Source organism: Elgaria multicarinata, chromosome 5 (assembly GCF_023053635.1).
Source record: "Elgaria multicarinata webbii isolate HBS135686 ecotype San Diego chromosome 5, rElgMul1.1.pri, whole genome shotgun sequence".
In the NCBI taxonomy this organism is placed as follows: domain Eukaryota; kingdom Metazoa; phylum Chordata; class Lepidosauria; order Squamata; family Anguidae; genus Elgaria; species Elgaria multicarinata.
Genome location: NC_086175.1, coordinates 75,044,771 through 75,063,070, shown reverse-complemented (window position 1 = coordinate 75,063,070; position 18,300 = coordinate 75,044,771). Strand labels below are relative to the sequence as shown.

At 37.7% G+C, this 18,300-nt stretch overlaps 1 protein-coding gene across 7 annotated transcripts in view; it reads right to left on the bottom strand.

The window, feature by feature from the left end:
- SYNJ1 (synaptojanin 1) overlaps positions 1 to 18,300 on the bottom strand; it is a 68,658-nt gene that overhangs the window by 25,546 nt on the left and 24,812 nt on the right. For 5 of the 7 annotated variants that reach the window (XM_063126697.1, XM_063126698.1, XM_063126699.1 and 2 more), the window contains exons 11-18: positions 13,514 to 13,666; positions 10,449 to 10,614; positions 9,442 to 9,465; positions 4,841 to 5,032; positions 4,058 to 4,142; positions 3,237 to 3,377; positions 1,616 to 1,808; positions 380 to 538 (exon numbers count right to left, since the gene is read on the bottom strand). In XM_063126697.1, the coding sequence (XP_062982767.1) occupies positions 380 to 538; positions 1,616 to 1,808; positions 3,237 to 3,377; positions 4,058 to 4,142; positions 4,841 to 5,032; positions 9,442 to 9,465; positions 10,449 to 10,614; positions 13,514 to 13,666 (1,113 nt within the window). The remainder of the gene's footprint in view (positions 1 to 379; positions 539 to 1,615; positions 1,809 to 3,236; positions 3,378 to 4,057; positions 4,143 to 4,840; positions 5,033 to 9,441; positions 9,466 to 10,448; positions 10,615 to 13,513; positions 13,667 to 18,300) is intronic. The other 2 variants (XM_063126700.1, XM_063126701.1) reach the window with 2 other exon arrangements.

Below are 18,300 nucleotides of genomic sequence, written 5' to 3'. Positions count from 1 at the left end.
GAGCCTACATTCCCAGGATATGTCAGAGAGGGGGCAGTACTATTGTTGCCCTTTGCACCCTAGGTGCTGTCAGAATGGTCCAAAATACCTAGCACAAGCTGCAAAAGTTTTTATTTAGCAACAAGTGGGGCAGCAGTTTTTGCCTCTGCCTTGCATGACTGAGAATGCCATTGCAGTAACTCTTGTGTAAGCACCTGCGCCACAGTAGATCCAGCAAGGAACAGTATTGAAATGCCAGACTACTGAGTTTAAAACTAGATTATTTCTGAACATGCAGAATTGCCCTGATGAATGAACAGACCGACTTACACAACCCTCAACTATGATTAGGCAGCAAACAAAGAATGAATACATCTGTAAAGCAAACTTGAAACGTTACCTGGCCAGCATTTTTCTGATTAATGAGCTGATCTCCTGCAATAAGAGCATCCCAATTCTGCTGCCGAATCAGTTCTTTAACTTCCTCATTAGGAAGATCTACACGGTAATTGAAATCGCCACACCAGAATACATAGTCATGGGAAAAAAGCATTCTTCCCTGGAAAAAAGAGAACACATCTAGTTAAAATCATAAAAGAACACAGACATTTACAATTTTGTAAAAATGAATAAGGTCCATCTTTTGTCAGCCTCCAGGATATCTTGCCTTTCAAAGGCCAGAAATCCTGCCTTTTCTCCAAATGGCTCAGGACACTGTACATGGCCCCCTCCATTTGTCCTCATAACCCTTTGAGATAGGCAGGTTGAAAGAGAATGAGTTTCAGAGTCATATTTCACAATGGCTTGGGTGAGGGGGGAGCATTAATAAACACTGTAATTCTTTAAACTCACGTTGAGTTAAAATGTGCTGATTCTCACTCCCTGACTTACCAAGTTGTAAGAATGAGTGCAATTATGGGTTGGAACCATACTGTGCATTCGAATGTGTTAAAAATAAAATCAATTGGATTTGAAGACATTGCACTTTTCTACTTTGACTTTGAAAATTAAAAGAAAAGGTTATCTTTAGTATAAAGCAAGTTTATATAGCATAAAAATATATTTTACTAAGCTAACATTGAAAAAGACCAGTCTTAGCTGTTGTTTTCACAGTTATAAAATATATGAGGATTAAACAACACTTTAAATTTATTACAATTATTGGGAGTTTTTCTTAGGCATAAGTTCCTTGCTTACTTCCTGTAACATGCAAGCTTACTTTACAACAAATTTATTATAAATAAATATTTGGTAAACATCATGGACAGGAATAAAATACTATGGAAAAGTCGTTGATGGAGTATATAGGTTCCTCAGAATAAGAATTCAAAACACATCAGTCCCTTTTACAGTATCACAGGAAACATAGTCAAATGTTGATTATGGCAGGAACGAATAATTTCTGGTGTTGAAATATGAGTAAAGGAATGGATTACAGTAAATTTTTCTTAGAGTTTATATGTTTGTTTCCTTTCCTTATGCAAGACAGGACTTCTTTGTTAAAGCTTCATACACAATGCCTGCTTAGGATTGGTATATAAGATTTATTTTCAGGCAACTTGAAAATTAATTCACTGGATATTTATTAAAATGCTTTTAGGAATTATTCCAATTAGGTGATCCAATTTCTCCTTACCATTGGGAAGCTCAGTTTTCGACATATTTCCATGAAATCTTCATTTCTCTCTTTGACTTGCGACTGTCCTGCAGCGAAGTGACTGCACACGAAGCAAAGACTGGAGGTATGAAACAACATTCGAATTGCTACTGCACCTTTATTACCAGTAGCTCCTCCCATGCCAGTCTTTACAGTATCAACTGCAACATCCCTACAACAATAGTTAAAACAAATTCAACTGAGCTTTTATAAACTTGTTGGCAACGGGCTCTAGAAGCTTTAATTATATTAAGATCAATTCTATTTTGTTTAACTAAAGGTAATCCACGACTAATTTTACTACTCTGCCTGGCTGCACAAACTTATGTTAGTTATTTGTGGTGCACACAGCCAGGAACCAATTATTTCCCAGTGTTAAAAAGCTCTCATGTGGGTAATTCTTATTTCTGGGTGATTACATTGGACAGTTTCTAATGGGGCCTTACACTTCTGTAGATTCTGTTGTGCCCCACTGATTCCCTTCTGCAAGCAGCACCTACCATTGAGGAACAGAGATTTAACACTTCTGGGGGCGACTGAAAACGAGCAAAAACATTTCTTGATGAAATGTGGCAGGTAAGTGAAACTTTCATAAGGGAGCTCTGCCAACCTGTCCGAATCCAGAAATGAGCACTGGTGTATTTCCAGGATTGCTCTAGGAAACATTAAATCTCATTGTGCAAGTAGGTGGGTCCTGCTTGCACAGTAGAATCAGCAGAGCGCATCAGTACTGGTGGAGTGTAAGTGCCCTGTTGGGTACTGCCCATTATAAACCTGAATATGATCATAAGTCATGTAATGCACTATGTATGGTTGTTGACATCACACCATATTGAAGCTTTGTGGTACGATATATAAATGTAATAAAATAAATAAATAAATTTCACCATGGCAATCTGGTAAGTATTTATGCAACTGCAAAGATCAAATTAAGTAACATGAGCTCCTGTGTCAGCTTGAAACTGAATGAATAAGAGTACTACAATCTTATGACATAAAGGAGGACACCATCTAAGGCCAATACAAGGCATATGAAAAAGTTATTGTTCCAACTACTGAAGTTCTGAAGCTCCTGAATCTAATTGTTTATCCAGTCCTGCCTGGCTGACACTGGCCAAGGCAGGGGTGCAGAATCTTTTCAGCCTCAAGGGCCTCCACTGTTAGCTAGCTAAAAGGGGGGTGCATTTCACAGCGGACATGTTTGCAAATGCAACCTCCCCCCATTTCAGCTCAGCACTAAATAAAATGCATGTCAGGAAGAAGGCTAGATTAGAAAGCCTTCAATATCTTCAGGTTTCTTCTTTCAAGAACCATTTTTAAGGTACTACTACATTAAAACTTCACTACTTCTATAAACTGACCATCAAAACAGAAAAATGTGTTAATAGGAAAGAAATGCCCTTTCCATCTGCTTTTGTAATAGAAGTGCTGCCTAATGGAGTTAAGCTATGGCCTCATAGCAATAAGGCTGGCCGTGATGCAATACTTGCTAACACAATAGCTTAAATGTGCAACTGAAATACAACATATACTCGTCAACCTAAGTCATTTTGCCTTAAATGACTAGAATTTATTTGTTTTAGCATGTCAGTTCACTGACCTGATAAATGGTGCATGTTGAGGTCTGATGAATACAAAGAGGCAAACACCCACCAACTGCTCTGAAGCCAGCAGAACATATTTGTAATCTCTTGAGATAGTCTTCTGCAATTCAGCAGCCCATAACTTTTGATTGGTTGTACTGCCAAGTGTGGGGAAATAATGTTATTTCGCTTTTACAGAACATAAGTGCTTGCAAACTTTTCTCAAGACAACAAAAAGGCTGAATTTGTTCTTGTATATGTGACACAATACAAGCTGAAGTAAGAAACTATAGCAAGGACACCTTGCAGCAATATTTGAACTGAACAGGAAAGATGTGTACGCCAAGAAAAGTGACTGCTGTGTTTTCGATAGGAAACAAAATGGAAACAATTTCTTTAATTTATATCATGAGTTCCTTAACTCTTATCACAATGTGTGCTTTGACCTGGAAAATATTTCTTCATATTTCTGCACTTATGGTATAGTAACAATAAAGGTTTTGAAGATAACCTTTTCTCATTTGACTTACTTTTTTTGGTGCCAGCACAAACCCATGTAGGGTTGCAATCATAACACAGCAATTCATAAATTTAACATTTTCTTCTCAATAGCATTTATTACATGGCAAACTGCCTACGGCACTCAAGTTTAAAAACCTGATGGGTTGCTATTAGGGAATTCTCTAGACACGGGCAAGTCCTATATCGCGGCAGGTACCAGCATTTGATGACTAGGCTCTAAACTGTTTAGTATAGCAGTATGTTTTCAGAAAAAAACTGAAAATTTGACAAAATCTGCTTATCTTGCTTGCATATTTTATTCAGCAATGGCACTTACCTTGCACTCACAATATTTCCTGCATTTAACTCTACCATTTCTTCAAATCCTATAACAAAGATGTCAATTGGCTTGCTCCTTCGATCTGAAGTTAATACACAATAATTTTGGCAATTATTTTAAGGTAACAAAATCAGAATGACTAACAATCCAACCATAACATGGTCTCTCTTGTTGTTCAAAGACTTATAGATCTAGATCTACAGCATTTAAGAACTGCTGCTAACAAATCTTGCTCTCTGCTGCTCTACAATAATTTTAATAACTATGGGCTCACTGCAGCTTCATATCTGTATGTTTTAACCATTCCCAAGTATAGGAGAGCATTTACCCTTGCTCGCTTTAATGTGTTGCCATCAGCATTACTAGAAGGACGATTTAGTAAGATCCCGGTTAATGAACAGATATGTCCCTGTGGTTCTGGACCAATAGAATCTGTTGAACATATCATTTTGCATTGTAACATGTATGAGGAATGCAGAAAAAAGTTAATCTTTCCTTTATTAACAGCCTTTTCTGGATATAGCCCCACAACGTTGGTACTAATCTGTTTAAGGGATGTGTCCTCCCATATTACTGAAAGGGTCTCGAAGTTTCTCATGACCTCAATGCAAATTAGAAAAATAACATTGCAATCCTTCTGAGAGAAGCAACTCACCAAGCTGTATTTTGTTTTTATGTCACTTTTTAATCTATCCTTTGTATGTTTTGGTGTTGATTTTGCTGGTCTGTGACCGTAATGAATAACAATGAATGAATGAATAATATGCTGATGATTCTCACCTTGGAATTCACTGATGCCAGCCACTTTTGGTGCATCTAAAAGCCAGTCAGTGAGGGTTTGGTTTCTAAAGGCAATGCTTCGAAACTGCTTTCCACCATTGACGTTCCATGTTCCAACACAAATTCGAATTTTTTTGGGCTTTGAGTACTTATAAAAATTCTCACACATGTTCTTCAGTATTTTTGCTGATGCTAAAAAATATTAAGATTCAATTGATTACACAGCAATATTTTTGTAAACAAAATTCTAGAACCCACAGGTCAGCATTCACAAGCTTTGAGCTTTAATATCTATTGAACAAAACAATAATGCAATCACAACAACAAATACAATGCTTAGTTAGCTCAATTTTTCAAGTGACATTTCTCCCTATTATTTGAGACCAAGTTCTCCAAAAAGTTGTAAACTAGAATCTTTGTCTTCCATTTAGCTATGTAAAAATGAATTATTATTTTTAAAGTTTTTGTTATTCCACACCATTTCTACAACCAGACACCCTTTCTAAGCTATTGCTCAACAGGCTGTTTTACAAAGCAACATAGAATAAAATTGAGTAAATTTTATTTTCACAAAGATTATATAAATATGGTCAGGCAATTACATTAATAGGATGTAATTACATTACGTTATCCATTCGATAGTTGTTATAACAGTGAATAGTTTAATAGGCTGTTTAGACTATTTAAACTAACTACTATCTAACGGATAATTTCAAAAACATATTCATCTAATAGTAATTCGATGAGATTAAATTTCTTCTGTAATAAAGCAGGGTTCCAGATCACAGTGAGAATTCAAATGAGCGCAAGTAAACTCTTATTCAGACCTTGCCACTGGTCTGAACTGGGGTGGGGTGGGCAATATGCACAGAGATGCAGAGGATGGGGCTAGCATGCGTGACCCCATCCCAGTATACTTTGAGCCCTCATACATTTTCTTGAACTCCTGAATTCTCTCGAAGGAGTTCTCTTGAACTCCTGTCTTCAAGCCCATCTGTACAACACTGATAAAAAATCTCACATTGTAGCAGGGCTTTTCTAGTCAAAATAAACATTATCAATATTGTACTCTGCACAATATTCATGTCTGTTAGGCTGCAATCCTATAGATACTTACTCTCAGGTAAGTTGCAGAAACTCAATAGGACTTACTTTAGACTAGACATGTATAGGATTGCACTGTAAATTACATGGGTAGAAAAGACCATTTGTTTCCCTGTTGTGCATAAACTAGAATAATTTCCAAATTCGGTAATGAAGAAGCCAAGGCAATTTAGGGGGGAAATAGTACAGAGTAAGAGTTAATACCAACTAAGTAGTTATAATTTCCCTGTGGTGACACTTGAAAGATATTTTGATTTTCTGCTTCCACTACTGAATAAGAGATAGCATCACTTACATATGGATCTAAACAGCTGAACTGCTTCCCTGAGCAACATAAATTACTTTTTTAATGCTTTAATACAAACTCCATTAAGAATGCCAAGAGAAATAAAACTAGCAGTTAGCGAAGGGGAGTTTATTATAAATAAGCCATTACACTTAACTGTTTGCTAGACGAACCTTAGCTTTTAAAATCAGATGCTATTTTACGGGATAAGCCAATACAGTTTTTAAAAATAAATAAGACTGCACTATCTAGCTATGGGATGCTGTTGAAACTAATTATGGGACCACAGTGGATCATGCAGCTTACTTTATTGCTCCAAGAACATGATTCAGTACTACATCAACTTGTTTAGGCGAGTACCAGCTGAAGCACACAGGAAGTCAGATCACGTATGTTCCATAAATTTGGCATTCACTTGAAGAGCACTCTCTATTGAACATCTTATAATCTGTGGATAGTAAGTATATGAGGAGGTGGAGCATGCTCCTCTCCATTGTCACTTTGTCACTATCTAAACATGGCTGGCAGCTTTGGGAAGCATAGAGCCTTCTCAATCCACTGGGGCTCCCCATGCCATCCAGAATACTTATTTCTCAGAATTTTCGTTACCGCTTGACTTTTACCTGCTCATGGTTTTTTTAAACTGTTATAGGCAACAGCTAACATTTGACCTGGAATTTTGTCCCACTAAGTCTAGAACTATCCAATCGTGCTGTGAATACTATCTTAAATACTTTTATTCTGCTCTGATCAAGAATTATTTTAGCCATCATATTGCTAAGAGTTAGTTGTTAAAGCAAAAGATCATAATCTTCTTCAAGCATATTTTGGACTTCACATCTTCATATGTACTGTGGTACAAAAGAGGTGTTGACTTGGAAGGGCCTATTATGGAAGAGGCAATTGATGCAGAACACAACTGTAAAGATCCTGTCTACACTACTACATCAACTGCACAAGTAAATGTAAAAAAAAGAAAGCAAAGCTGTGCTCTCTATTCAAAGCACCAGAGAAAATTCATAGTACTTTAATATGTGAGTACCTCCATTTTAAGAGCAAACTCATATATCACCTATCAAATGCATATGGTAGTAACTGTGAACAACTTGTAAGGCACCTTGAACATTTCATTAAAGGGAGAAAAGAAAACGTAATAGATAGAAAGCCAAACTCCAATATAGAAAGTGTTGGGGACCCAAACGTTTGTACGGCTTTCGTCATTGCTTCCAACTCCAAGTGATCTTATTGTCAAAGTAGTCTGATTATTATTATTTTTAAAAAAGTGAAGCCAACGATTCCTGAGGGCACACACTATTGGCAAGTTCACACCATCGCTAAATGTGGGTTCTAGGCAAGCATGCATTATGATTGGTGTTCCTGATCATGTGGCATTTACGTTTAGGATCAACTCATATGGACCCAATCAATATGACCATTATTGTAACTGCACTTTAAAAATAAAGTTGCAATCTTAGAAACTCTCTGTTTTTTGCATATACCATTGTTATCCATAGGCCCAATTCATATCCTCCACATAATCAGCAGACAATCTTTACATGCAATTGCCATTGGCAGTGTGAACTGCCTACACATATATATGTCAGTCATCAATAGTGTGAACCGATCTTTACAAAGGGTTCTCTGATTGCCTAGAAGAGATTCTTACTTACCATAAAGTGGGTATTTACATACTTGGATTAGTGATCAGAGTTGTATATATTCCAGGCAAGTTTCACTGGGGGGTGGGTTACTTCTAATATATGTGTTTGCTTATGCCTATCATCTTACTGAGAGCTTATTCTTTTGGTAGACTTCAACTTTAAAAGCATGCAGAAAATGTATCTCAAAGGCTCAAATACTAAGAGAGACTGGACAGAAGGGCTTTTAAGCTCTGTATATCTTTCCTGCTCTATTTCCACACTCAGGCTGTAGCTAGACCTAAGGTTTATCCCAGGATCATCCCTACCTGAGCGCTGGATGCCCTGTGTGGCACTTAGATGAACAGGTTTGACCCCAGGACAATCCTGGGATAAACCTTAGGTCTAGCTACGGCCTCAGTCTTTGTTGTCCCTTTTGTCTTCTAGTCGTATTGAAAAATATTTAACAATTCAACAGAATAAAAATCGATCCAAATTAAGTATGTATATTTGCTAATATCTTTGAAACACAGGCATTGGGGCTTTTATACAAATTTTTGTACAAAATACACAAAGTTTATGCTTAAACATATTCAATAAAAGGAAGTGTTTCCATGCTATACAGTTACTTGTCCCTGGCATATTATTATGTATTCACATAATTCTACTTAATCTAGACACTGGCAATTGAGATAGGATTTGTACTATCTGTGTGCCCTTCAATGCCTTGCCAACTATCTCTGGTTCTCTCCCCTGTATAATCCTTGGCTCTGTGGTGAAAGGGAAGAGACACGCGAATGTACAAGAGTCTCCACTAGCATGCAGCCCTTTCTCAGCCTCTCACCAGTCAATCTTCCCAAGCTATTGTCTGACTTGGAAAAGGTGCCGAGTTTATTTCCAGGCAGCTCCAGGTAGGGTAGGGACAGACTCCTTTTGGAAAAACTAGAGAGCCATTGCAGCCAGTGTACACGATACTGAGTTAGATGAACCAATGGTCATACTCAATATAAGGCAGCTTCCTATGTTGCTTTGTAGATGACAAGGTAGGATCCTTCTTTCTTGCACCTTTCTCCTCCTCACTGCACAGAGAGAAGAGGGATCTGACCTGATAGTAGTCCAAAGTGTGTACGTGTGTGTGAGTATGAAAAGGCTTGGTCTGTCACTTCTCCTTTAAATGCCTTGTGGTGGATCTTATTGCAGACTAAATAGGGTTGGGGAAGAATCTCATTTGGTCTGCATTTTAAAGCACAGTGACCTAATTTGCACTTCTTGGATTCTTCAAATCTTGTAATGCAGCTCTTGGCTCAGAAAATAAATGTGAATTTTCAAGTATTTGTTTTGAAAAAGAAACATTCGCAGACAGATGCAGAAGCAAGATGAAACTGATGTTACTGAACATATGCAAAAGTGACACACATTAAAACAGACTAATTCATCCATTCCTACGATTAAGTGGATAAGAGTGCATTACAGATTGTCTTGGATGCTTTTCAGAATGAGAAAAGTATCTCAGAGAAATTTAACATGATAAAGTATCATCCCAGATGTTGATAACTGGGGGTTCTATACTATACCTGATTGCAATGCCTGTTCTGAAACTATGGATGCGATAAGGGAGAAAAGAAAAGAAATTAGTTGAACAGTTTTATATGTTACCAAGCTACAGTGTAAGCTTCTGGAACACTTTTAAGTACACTTTTTATGTCTTAACTTTTAACAGTAAGACTTGCTGCAGAATCATAACTCCCTCTCTTAAATGTCTGAAAACTACAGAGCAATTGCCCACTTTAGTTCATCACACATTTCTTCATGTAATATTGCCTATCGCATAATGACTTTGTTATGCCACATGTCCCTGAAAGAATTGCAACACTTAGTTAAGTAAGCTTTGCAATTACCACTCAACTCCCAGAACCAGATTTTATTTAATGTTCAACTGCAGGTCTGTGCCAAGAGGCATTTAAATTTACAGAACATATGGGTTTTTGTCTTCTAGAAATTGATTCAGTTCATAAATTCTCATTTTCAGTTCATAAAACCTCATTTTCCTCTACAAAAGGATTATGAAAATATTCATTCCTTTAGGCTTCCGGATTCCTCAAGAATAGTAATCCAATACTTTTAGTAAAGCTTAGCAGACTATTTTTAAGCAGATTGCTGTTAAGTTGACACTGAAGTTTTACTTGAACACACAGAATATAGTGGGCTGGATCCAAAAACCAAGTGTAGAAATGAAATAGATGCTAGTGCTGTCTCACAAGTGCTAGCAGAATAATTTGTGTAGGGCTATGATATGTAGACTTTAAAGCAATTCTCATGCTTCTGGAAGAACATGGGCAAAGAGAAGAACATAGCTGGATTTAGTTTCACTATTAATAATATAAGAAGAGCTGGATTAGATGAAAGGAACATCTAGTCCAGTGTTCTGGCATTTTCTTGCAGTGCTCCAGCACAACATGTAAAACAGCCTCCAATGAATGGAATACACCTTCTGCATATGGAAAGACAGCTTTGGATCCAACCATGTTTTTTTATTAGTACTAGTTGATGCTATATAAATTAAGAGCCTAGAAACACATACCACGTAAACTGCCGGTGGTTAAGAGAGCCCGTGCTTTGTCTGCTAAATCACTATTTAGGGTATTTCCCAACAACAAAACGTCAATAGCTTCCTGCTTTGAGCTATCAAAAAAGTTATTTTGAATTGTTCTGGTCACAGAACGTGCACCATCCTTCAGCTTCCCAGCCTGTTAGGGAGGAATATGTATAAATATTTTATAGAATTAATTTACAGAACACTGGCAATCACATACATGCTAATCTAAATCAACATTTAACTTGCAACCTACTAATAGTGTGCTAGTTTTTGCGGAGTGTTAAATCTGTTTAGTCTTTAATCCTATAAGTGTGTGGGGAGGGGGGATTGGTAGGGTAAGATGACTGAGATATCCCAAAAAATCCTTTTTAAAAATTGCTGAGAAGTGGGAGGGGAGAAATCATGCAATGCCTTTACCCAAAGTAGTGAGACATGAACAAGCACTTAATGCCAACACACAAAATATGCATATATTACATACAAATATATTTCAGAAGCACATGCTTTTAAAAAATGTTCAGTCCTTTTAACAGCAATGCTCATTTCTTGTATAACTATGGAATGAAAAAATAGGACTGAATGCATAAAACTGTACTGTTACTAAAATCCAAAGTAGATCACTGATTATCGTCTACTAAGGTTGTTGAATCACACTGGTGAAACACAGTGCAGTGTTGATATATTAGTATCTGTGGAAATAAGTTACATATACAGACCGACATGCATTTTCAGCTATGCTTACAGACACATTTATAATACATACACACACATATGCAGATACTGCTGCATATGCTTTTATGCACATTTAAAAACTACAGCCTGAAAAAAACCTGGAACCAAATTTACAACCAAGACTAGGTAGTATGTAACATTTTGCTTGGTCTACAGGATGTAGTGAGAACCTTCAAAATTACAACTCTCATTTTCAACCAGTTTCTAGATCTTATGGCTGAGGGTTATATCCATTGGAGTCATTCCACCAATGGTAAGGAGACTGCTGGCAGAACAGATCTCTCCTCCTGCTGCAGCCTGTGCACCCCCAAATGTGTTCCAGAGGGTTGGGGAAACCTCTGGACCAGGTACACAGGGGCTGCAGGAGGAGGAGAGGACAAAGAAGTCCTGTTAGCAGATTTCCATTTGTATGACAGTGGCTCGAAGCCTAAATACCTACAAAATTAATGCAAAATATCTACCAGATGTATCAGGTTCATTAAAATGACAGGCAAATTAAGGCAAGTATGAACTATCAATATGCATGTTAACTGTGGCCTTCCAGACTATGGTATTTTCAGTGGGAAATTGAGCACTGACTGAACCACTCACCCATGTACTAAGTTCTATCAACATGTTCCTTTCTCATGATTTTTGGTCTATTCAGTCATTATGCTTTAGAAATCAGGCTATGTGTGTCATATTTGCTGCAACTTTTATATGTTTTAGTTGCTGTTTATATTTATTGCTGATATATGTTCTAGGCCACAGATTTGATTTATTTTTCAGAAGTGTTGGAAGACAGGGTTTATGTTTTCTAAATTAAAAAAACACATTCCATTTATTTATCTAGATTTGAATATTTTAAAAATTGAAGTAAAGATGCTTTCAAGAATACAACATTACTGCTTAAGAAATCTACTATACATTTCAATAACTGTATTTATACAGTTTCTCTGTAATCCTTACAACTTTGTAATGCAGATCAATATTAGCCCCATATTAAATAAATGGGGCTGAAGGGGAAAAAAAGCAATTTGCCTAATGTACCTAGTGAATTCATGGCTGATCGGCCATTTAAAGCAGCTGGAATCGAAAGAATCATACAACTAATTGTGTTCATGCTGGGGGGCTTTTGATTCCCGAACAGCAGGTCCCCATGCCCACACAGCAAAGCACTTTTGACACCAAAGGAAATTTCAAGAACAATCTGTACTATGGCATGGGGATGTGTTCAAACTCAAAAATCCTTCTGGGCATTTCAAACCTTTGAGCATGCCTGAAGTAGTTCCTTGTCTTTAGGGCAATGGGTTTGAAAGGAAAACGGCAAAAGTAATAATCTCAACTTGATTCTATAAAAGTATAGTGCTATTGGATTCAGTCAAGGAGAAGATTAAACACATCATGAAAAATCAAACCTTTACCATTTTTCTTCAACAATTTGGGAGGGAATATTTAAAGTATTATGAATATTAAACATTTGACAGCAATCAAAAATTACACTCACCAGTTACATATCAGGCAAATAATTGAAATAAACAGAGGAAAGCAAAAGAAATGTTAGTTAAGATGTTAAATAGTAACACATAGTTTCTAGAAAACATGAAATATTCATTGTTATTTGAACACACATTTTAGGTTATAATTTCAGTAATTTTATTGCATGTTTGAGAAGCCACAAGTCCTACCTGACACGATGGCCTTATAGATCCCTTTCAACTCTACTACTTGATAATTTTATGAAAAAATACAGTGAAAATATTGCAAAACCTGCCATTTTTTCTTCCCATTTAACAGCTATGCCCTATAAAGACACAGTTCATAAGGCCATAGACAAAATTTAATTCTGCCCTCAGATGTAACACAATTCTACCAAAATAAAGGCAACTAGTATTGAACTCTTAGCTTGTTTCACTATTTGTGACAGCAGGATGTAGGAGCAGAAGGATATCTGACATGTTGACTTCAGAAACAGTGCTCTAAAATATTAAGTCAGGACTATTAAGTAACACTGAAACATATTATTACAAAATATGGGGGAACAAGATAAATGAGTATTTTTGGCCGAGCCATTTAATATAAACTTTGGATAAACTGGTAAAGTTAAACATAGGATTGCAGGGAAAGGAGTGAGAGCAGTTAAATTGGACACATAGACTAATTCAAGACCAGTGGATAAAGACAGAGACCCACTCATCCCTCACTAGGTAACCAAACAGTCAGAAAAATAAGAAGCTTCCAGACAGTTAAAGTACTGGTATATAGTAAATGTAAGCAGGAACATGATGTAACCCTTGGCAATTATAAAACTCAAATTTTAAAGTTAACGTATTATTTACCTTTGCTTTTCCTTCAAGAGCTCCAGTTCCAGCATATATTTTACTGACTGAATCACCATTAACAGACCACATAGACCGAAACACTTCCTGGAATCGAGTAACCAACTGAGGTTTTTCAGCTAATCCTAAAACTTCCAGTTGTTTTGTTAGCATCTGCAACAGGGAAAGGAAAAAGCAGATTTAAAAATAAAATATTAAGCCATTTTAGTTAGCATTTATTTGTTTTTTTTATTATTTTAGTAAACTGACATTGGCTGTGTTCAGACAAGACAATAGTCAATCGTGGGTTAATAGTCAACTTCACAGTTGATGATCGAGGCGGTACTCCCCACACGACGTGATTATAATCAACTGTGGTGTGGATTAAGGCCAGAGTTGAGTTGACTATTAAATAATGGTGTGTTGGAGTGACACATCCTCTGCCCTCTCTTCCCCCCTCACTCCCCTTACCGGTTTGGGTAAGCCCTCTAAGGAGGCACCAGGAAGGACCCGGTGTGGGTAAGCCCTCTAAGGAGGCACCAGGAAAGTCTGGGGTCGCGCCCCAGCCTGGGTAGAAGACCCAGTCCGGCAAAGAAAATAGAAAGAAAAAAATAGAAAAAGAGGAAACAGGAGGAAAAAGAGAAAAAGAAAAAAAGAGAACAAGAAATAATCAGCTGAAAGAGCTCAGATAAAGAAACCTTAACAGTAGAGACACACGTTCCAAACAGGAACATTTATGTCTGTTTGTTTGTCTTCTTTCCTACCCCAATTCCTATTATGAGCCTGAGAAATAACAGGACTCCTATATAAGCCATAACTGTGTTATGTGTAATGTGACATGTCTGAATGAGTTGCCCTGAATGAGTGGACCTCCTTTCCTACCACCCTCCACTTATGAGCTGTGCCAATCAAAACTCTATCTATCGTGCCTTCCCTTGCAAAGGGACAGTGCCGTTAGGGGGGTGAGAAAGGCACAGACACCCTGTTATAAGCCAGTCCTGTTGTGAAAACCCCTGTTGTGCTTGTGCCCAAAAACCCAGAAGTTGCCACGTACGAAAGCTCTTCACATGCTTGAGTGTGGTAACGAGAAACAGTGTGCATAGATAAGAACAGAAGAAATAGCTGCTGTGGTTTTTTTTGTAAGAAATTGCTGCTGTGGAGCAAAAGAGATAATGGGAAGCTCCAGGTCAAAAACAAGCAGCCCAGAATCAGAAAAAACCCCATTAAAGAAAATGTGTAAGATCTACAAAGATCGTATGCCATCTAGGTTGAATTTAAAAAGATTAGTGACTCTGTGTCAAGACAAGTGGCCATGTTTTACTAAAGATCTACCCTCATTACAGTGGCCTGTAGTAGGGACATTTGAACCCGAAAGTCTCACGCACTTGAGGCATTATTTAGAAAGAAAACAACCCTCCCAGATGAATTACTGGTTTCTTTGGGATTATCAAAGATCAAGGTTGCAAGTAGAGAGTGTAATAGCCAGTCAGAAAAATAGCTTGAATCTGCTTAAACAGAAGTTGGGACTGTCAGCCAGCCAGATAGCCTCAGCCCCTTTGCTGCAGCCCCAGAATGACCAAGCACTGTTTGCACATTTAGGTCCTTTAGAAGACATTAGAAGCACTCCCAGTAAATTGCTCCCTGTGCGTACTTATCCAAATTTTGCTGATCCAAACCAAGCTCCAATTAGAGCTTACCAGCCCTGGAGTTCCTCTGATATTTGGAATTTCAAACAGAGATTGCCAGCCCTTAGGGAAGACCCTGAGAGGTTTATTGAAGAGCTTCAAAATTTGGCAACATTATATAACCCTACAGCGTTAGATCTTGAAGATCTGTTGAGAGTGGTCATACCTAAACATGATTTTGATAGAATTTTAGTTGCGGCCAGAAACCCTAATAACCAAGCCCTTACAGCCTGGCCAGCAAATCCCCAAGCAGGAGAAATAGGTTTGACAGACGCAGACCTCCAGCGAATGAGACAGGAAAGAGAAACATTGTGGCAAGCAATTCGACAAATTTGTGGCAAACGCATAAATATGACTGCCATTCGAGACACAAAACAACTTAAAGATGAAAGCCCCAGAGCTTATCAAGCACATCTAGAGTGTGCTATTAGAAAGCATTCTAATCTAGACCCAAGCGATCCACAAAATGCCTGGCAAATAACTGATTTGCTTCTAAATGGGCTTATCAGTGAAATTTCAGGTAAAATTAGGACTGTAGTCATCGGGTATCGGGAGGCCACGCCCGAAGAAATTCTACGGGCCGCCACCCAATACTGGGATGACATCCAAGAAAGAAAACTAGGAAAAGAAAAATTAGAAACCAAGTTGCTAACCTTGCAAATAGAACAGCTCCAGACTCAAATCCTACCTTAAGAAGTTTAGCTAAACAGTGCATAGACGCAGTATTGCAACTAAGAAGACCTAAAAATAAAAAAAGCTATGATACCAAATTTCTCATTATTAGCAAGCTACATGATACAAATTGATACAAGCTACAAGATTCAATCCCTGAACCGCTAAAATGGTCAAAGGAAATGAATCAGAGATGAGAAGACTTAATAACCTCATTAACCAAAATTCATGCACTGGGCTTGCGAATAGCATATTACTCTGCACAATTAGACACAGCTGCACAAAGATTTCCACCTTGCTCCAAGCAGTGGCTGCTACCGCCTTGCTTGTAGAAAAAGCAGCTGATTTGAAATTAAGATGAAATTTGTGGGTTAGAGTTCCACATGCCGTCGCAGCCCTGTTGTTAACCAAATCTACACAATTTCTATCGAATCAGAGATTGACTCGATACGAGCAGATACTACCAGCAATTACCCTTAAACAGTGCACTACCTTGAATGATTGCGAAGTGGTAATTCAAGAATTTGACTAATGTTTCATTGCCGGCTCCAGATATAGTTCTGTTTACTGATAGCTCTTGTAAAGCAAACAGCTGGGGAGAGCTAGTAGCCAGATATACAGTAATTTCTCAAGTATTGATAAAATAAAAATTTAAAAAGGGGAAGTGTATACCACATTAGAAAGTTTTGCTCTGCCACGAAGTGCACAAGCCGCAAAATTAATTGCTTTAACCAGAACCTAGCAAAAGGTTTGTCAATAAATATTCATACAATATTGTTTTGTAATCTGTCATGCAGTTGAGCAAGTCTAAGAATATAGAGGCTTTATGACAGCCGCAGGAGGGCCTATAGCAAATAGCCCTTTAGCTGCAAAGTTGTTTGAAACAATCTTGCAAATCCAACACTAAAGAGAACACTCTTTTCCCAGGATACTACTCCAACTTGGGAAAAAGAATCTTGCAACTTAAAGAAAAGAATCTTAAGAAGAAAATAATGATAAAAAAAATGAGAAAAATAACGTATGGGTATTTTATAATGACAAACCAATTGCATCTTGAGATTTAGTTAAGACACTAGCATACTTAAACAATGGTGTGCCCCAAGAATACACCTAGAAGCTAAATGAGTGTGCCAAAAGTGTGTAACTTGCCTGAAGTTTTCATAGTCCTAAACTATCTGCACACACCCGTGAGTTTATAGTCCATTTCAATATTGCAGATTGACTTTATTGAATTTACTGACGCAATAAGATTTAAATACTGTTTGACTGTTGTGTGCATTTTCAGTAGATGGGTAGAAAGTTTTCCTGTATAATATGCAACAGAAAAATCCACAATTAAATGCTTACTAAGAGAAGTGGTGCCCAGGTTTAGCGTACCTTTAAGGGTGAATTCAAACTATACTAAGAATTAAGTGAAATTCCTTTGGTGTTAATGAACTTGAGAAACAGCCCCAACAGAAAACATGGACTCACACAACATGAGATTGTATTTGGGAAGCTTATGGCTGTTGGACTGTCTCTGCCAAAACCATTTTTCCCCTCACTGAGAGCAGTGAGGAAATAATCTGTTATGTTCTACACTTACACAGACTATTAGTTCAACTCCAAAGAAAAGCGAGAAACAAGCAACTGCTTCCAGCTGATGTTCCATGTCATCATTTCCAACCAAGAGATGCAGTGTTCATAAAAGTCCATAAAAAGCCCAATTCGTTGGCTCCTACTTAGGACGGCCCTTGTATTGTGTTGCTGACCACACACACCTGGATACATGCAGCCCATGTGAAAAAGCTAAATCCAGGATGCCAGACAGATGATCCAGATGATCCAGTTGCACTAGAAAGTTACTCAGACCTGATTGAGATGTTAAAGGAAGAAGCTGCCAGGAGGAAGCCAAGAGAGCCCCCTGCACATGCTAAGCGACCAAGTGTCCAGTGGAGAGAGCGAGTTGAGGCTGAAGAGCAGGAACTCCCCTCCACGGAACGACATCTGGTCAGTCAACAAGATCAGCTGTCCTTTTAACCTCAAGTCAAGAGTTTCTGAGTTAACGAGGCATAATAACCCTCCAACGAAATCTGGATGCTCTAAGAGACATTCAGTGAAGAGAAGATATTAAGACAACGCCATTACAACTATTGTTTGTGTGTTTTTAACCTCTATAGTTCTCTGAATTGTAAAAATGAAATTTGAGTGTGTGTTATTTCTTATTATACAAGCCCTGCCTTGCATTGCAATCCAAAGAGTCTCAAAAGCATCCCATGACTTGAGCAGGTAAAAAAAAAGTATTCAGTTGCATTATTAAGCAAAGAACAAAAGAGTGAAGATTAGAGCTTTGATAGAGAATGGTTTTATGGCAATGGGCAAAGCAACGACCATCAGGAGGGAATCTGTCGCGGAATTTTAGCTGGTTCTTTTGCTATGCCCATAGGTATGAGAAAATGGCCTATCATCCTT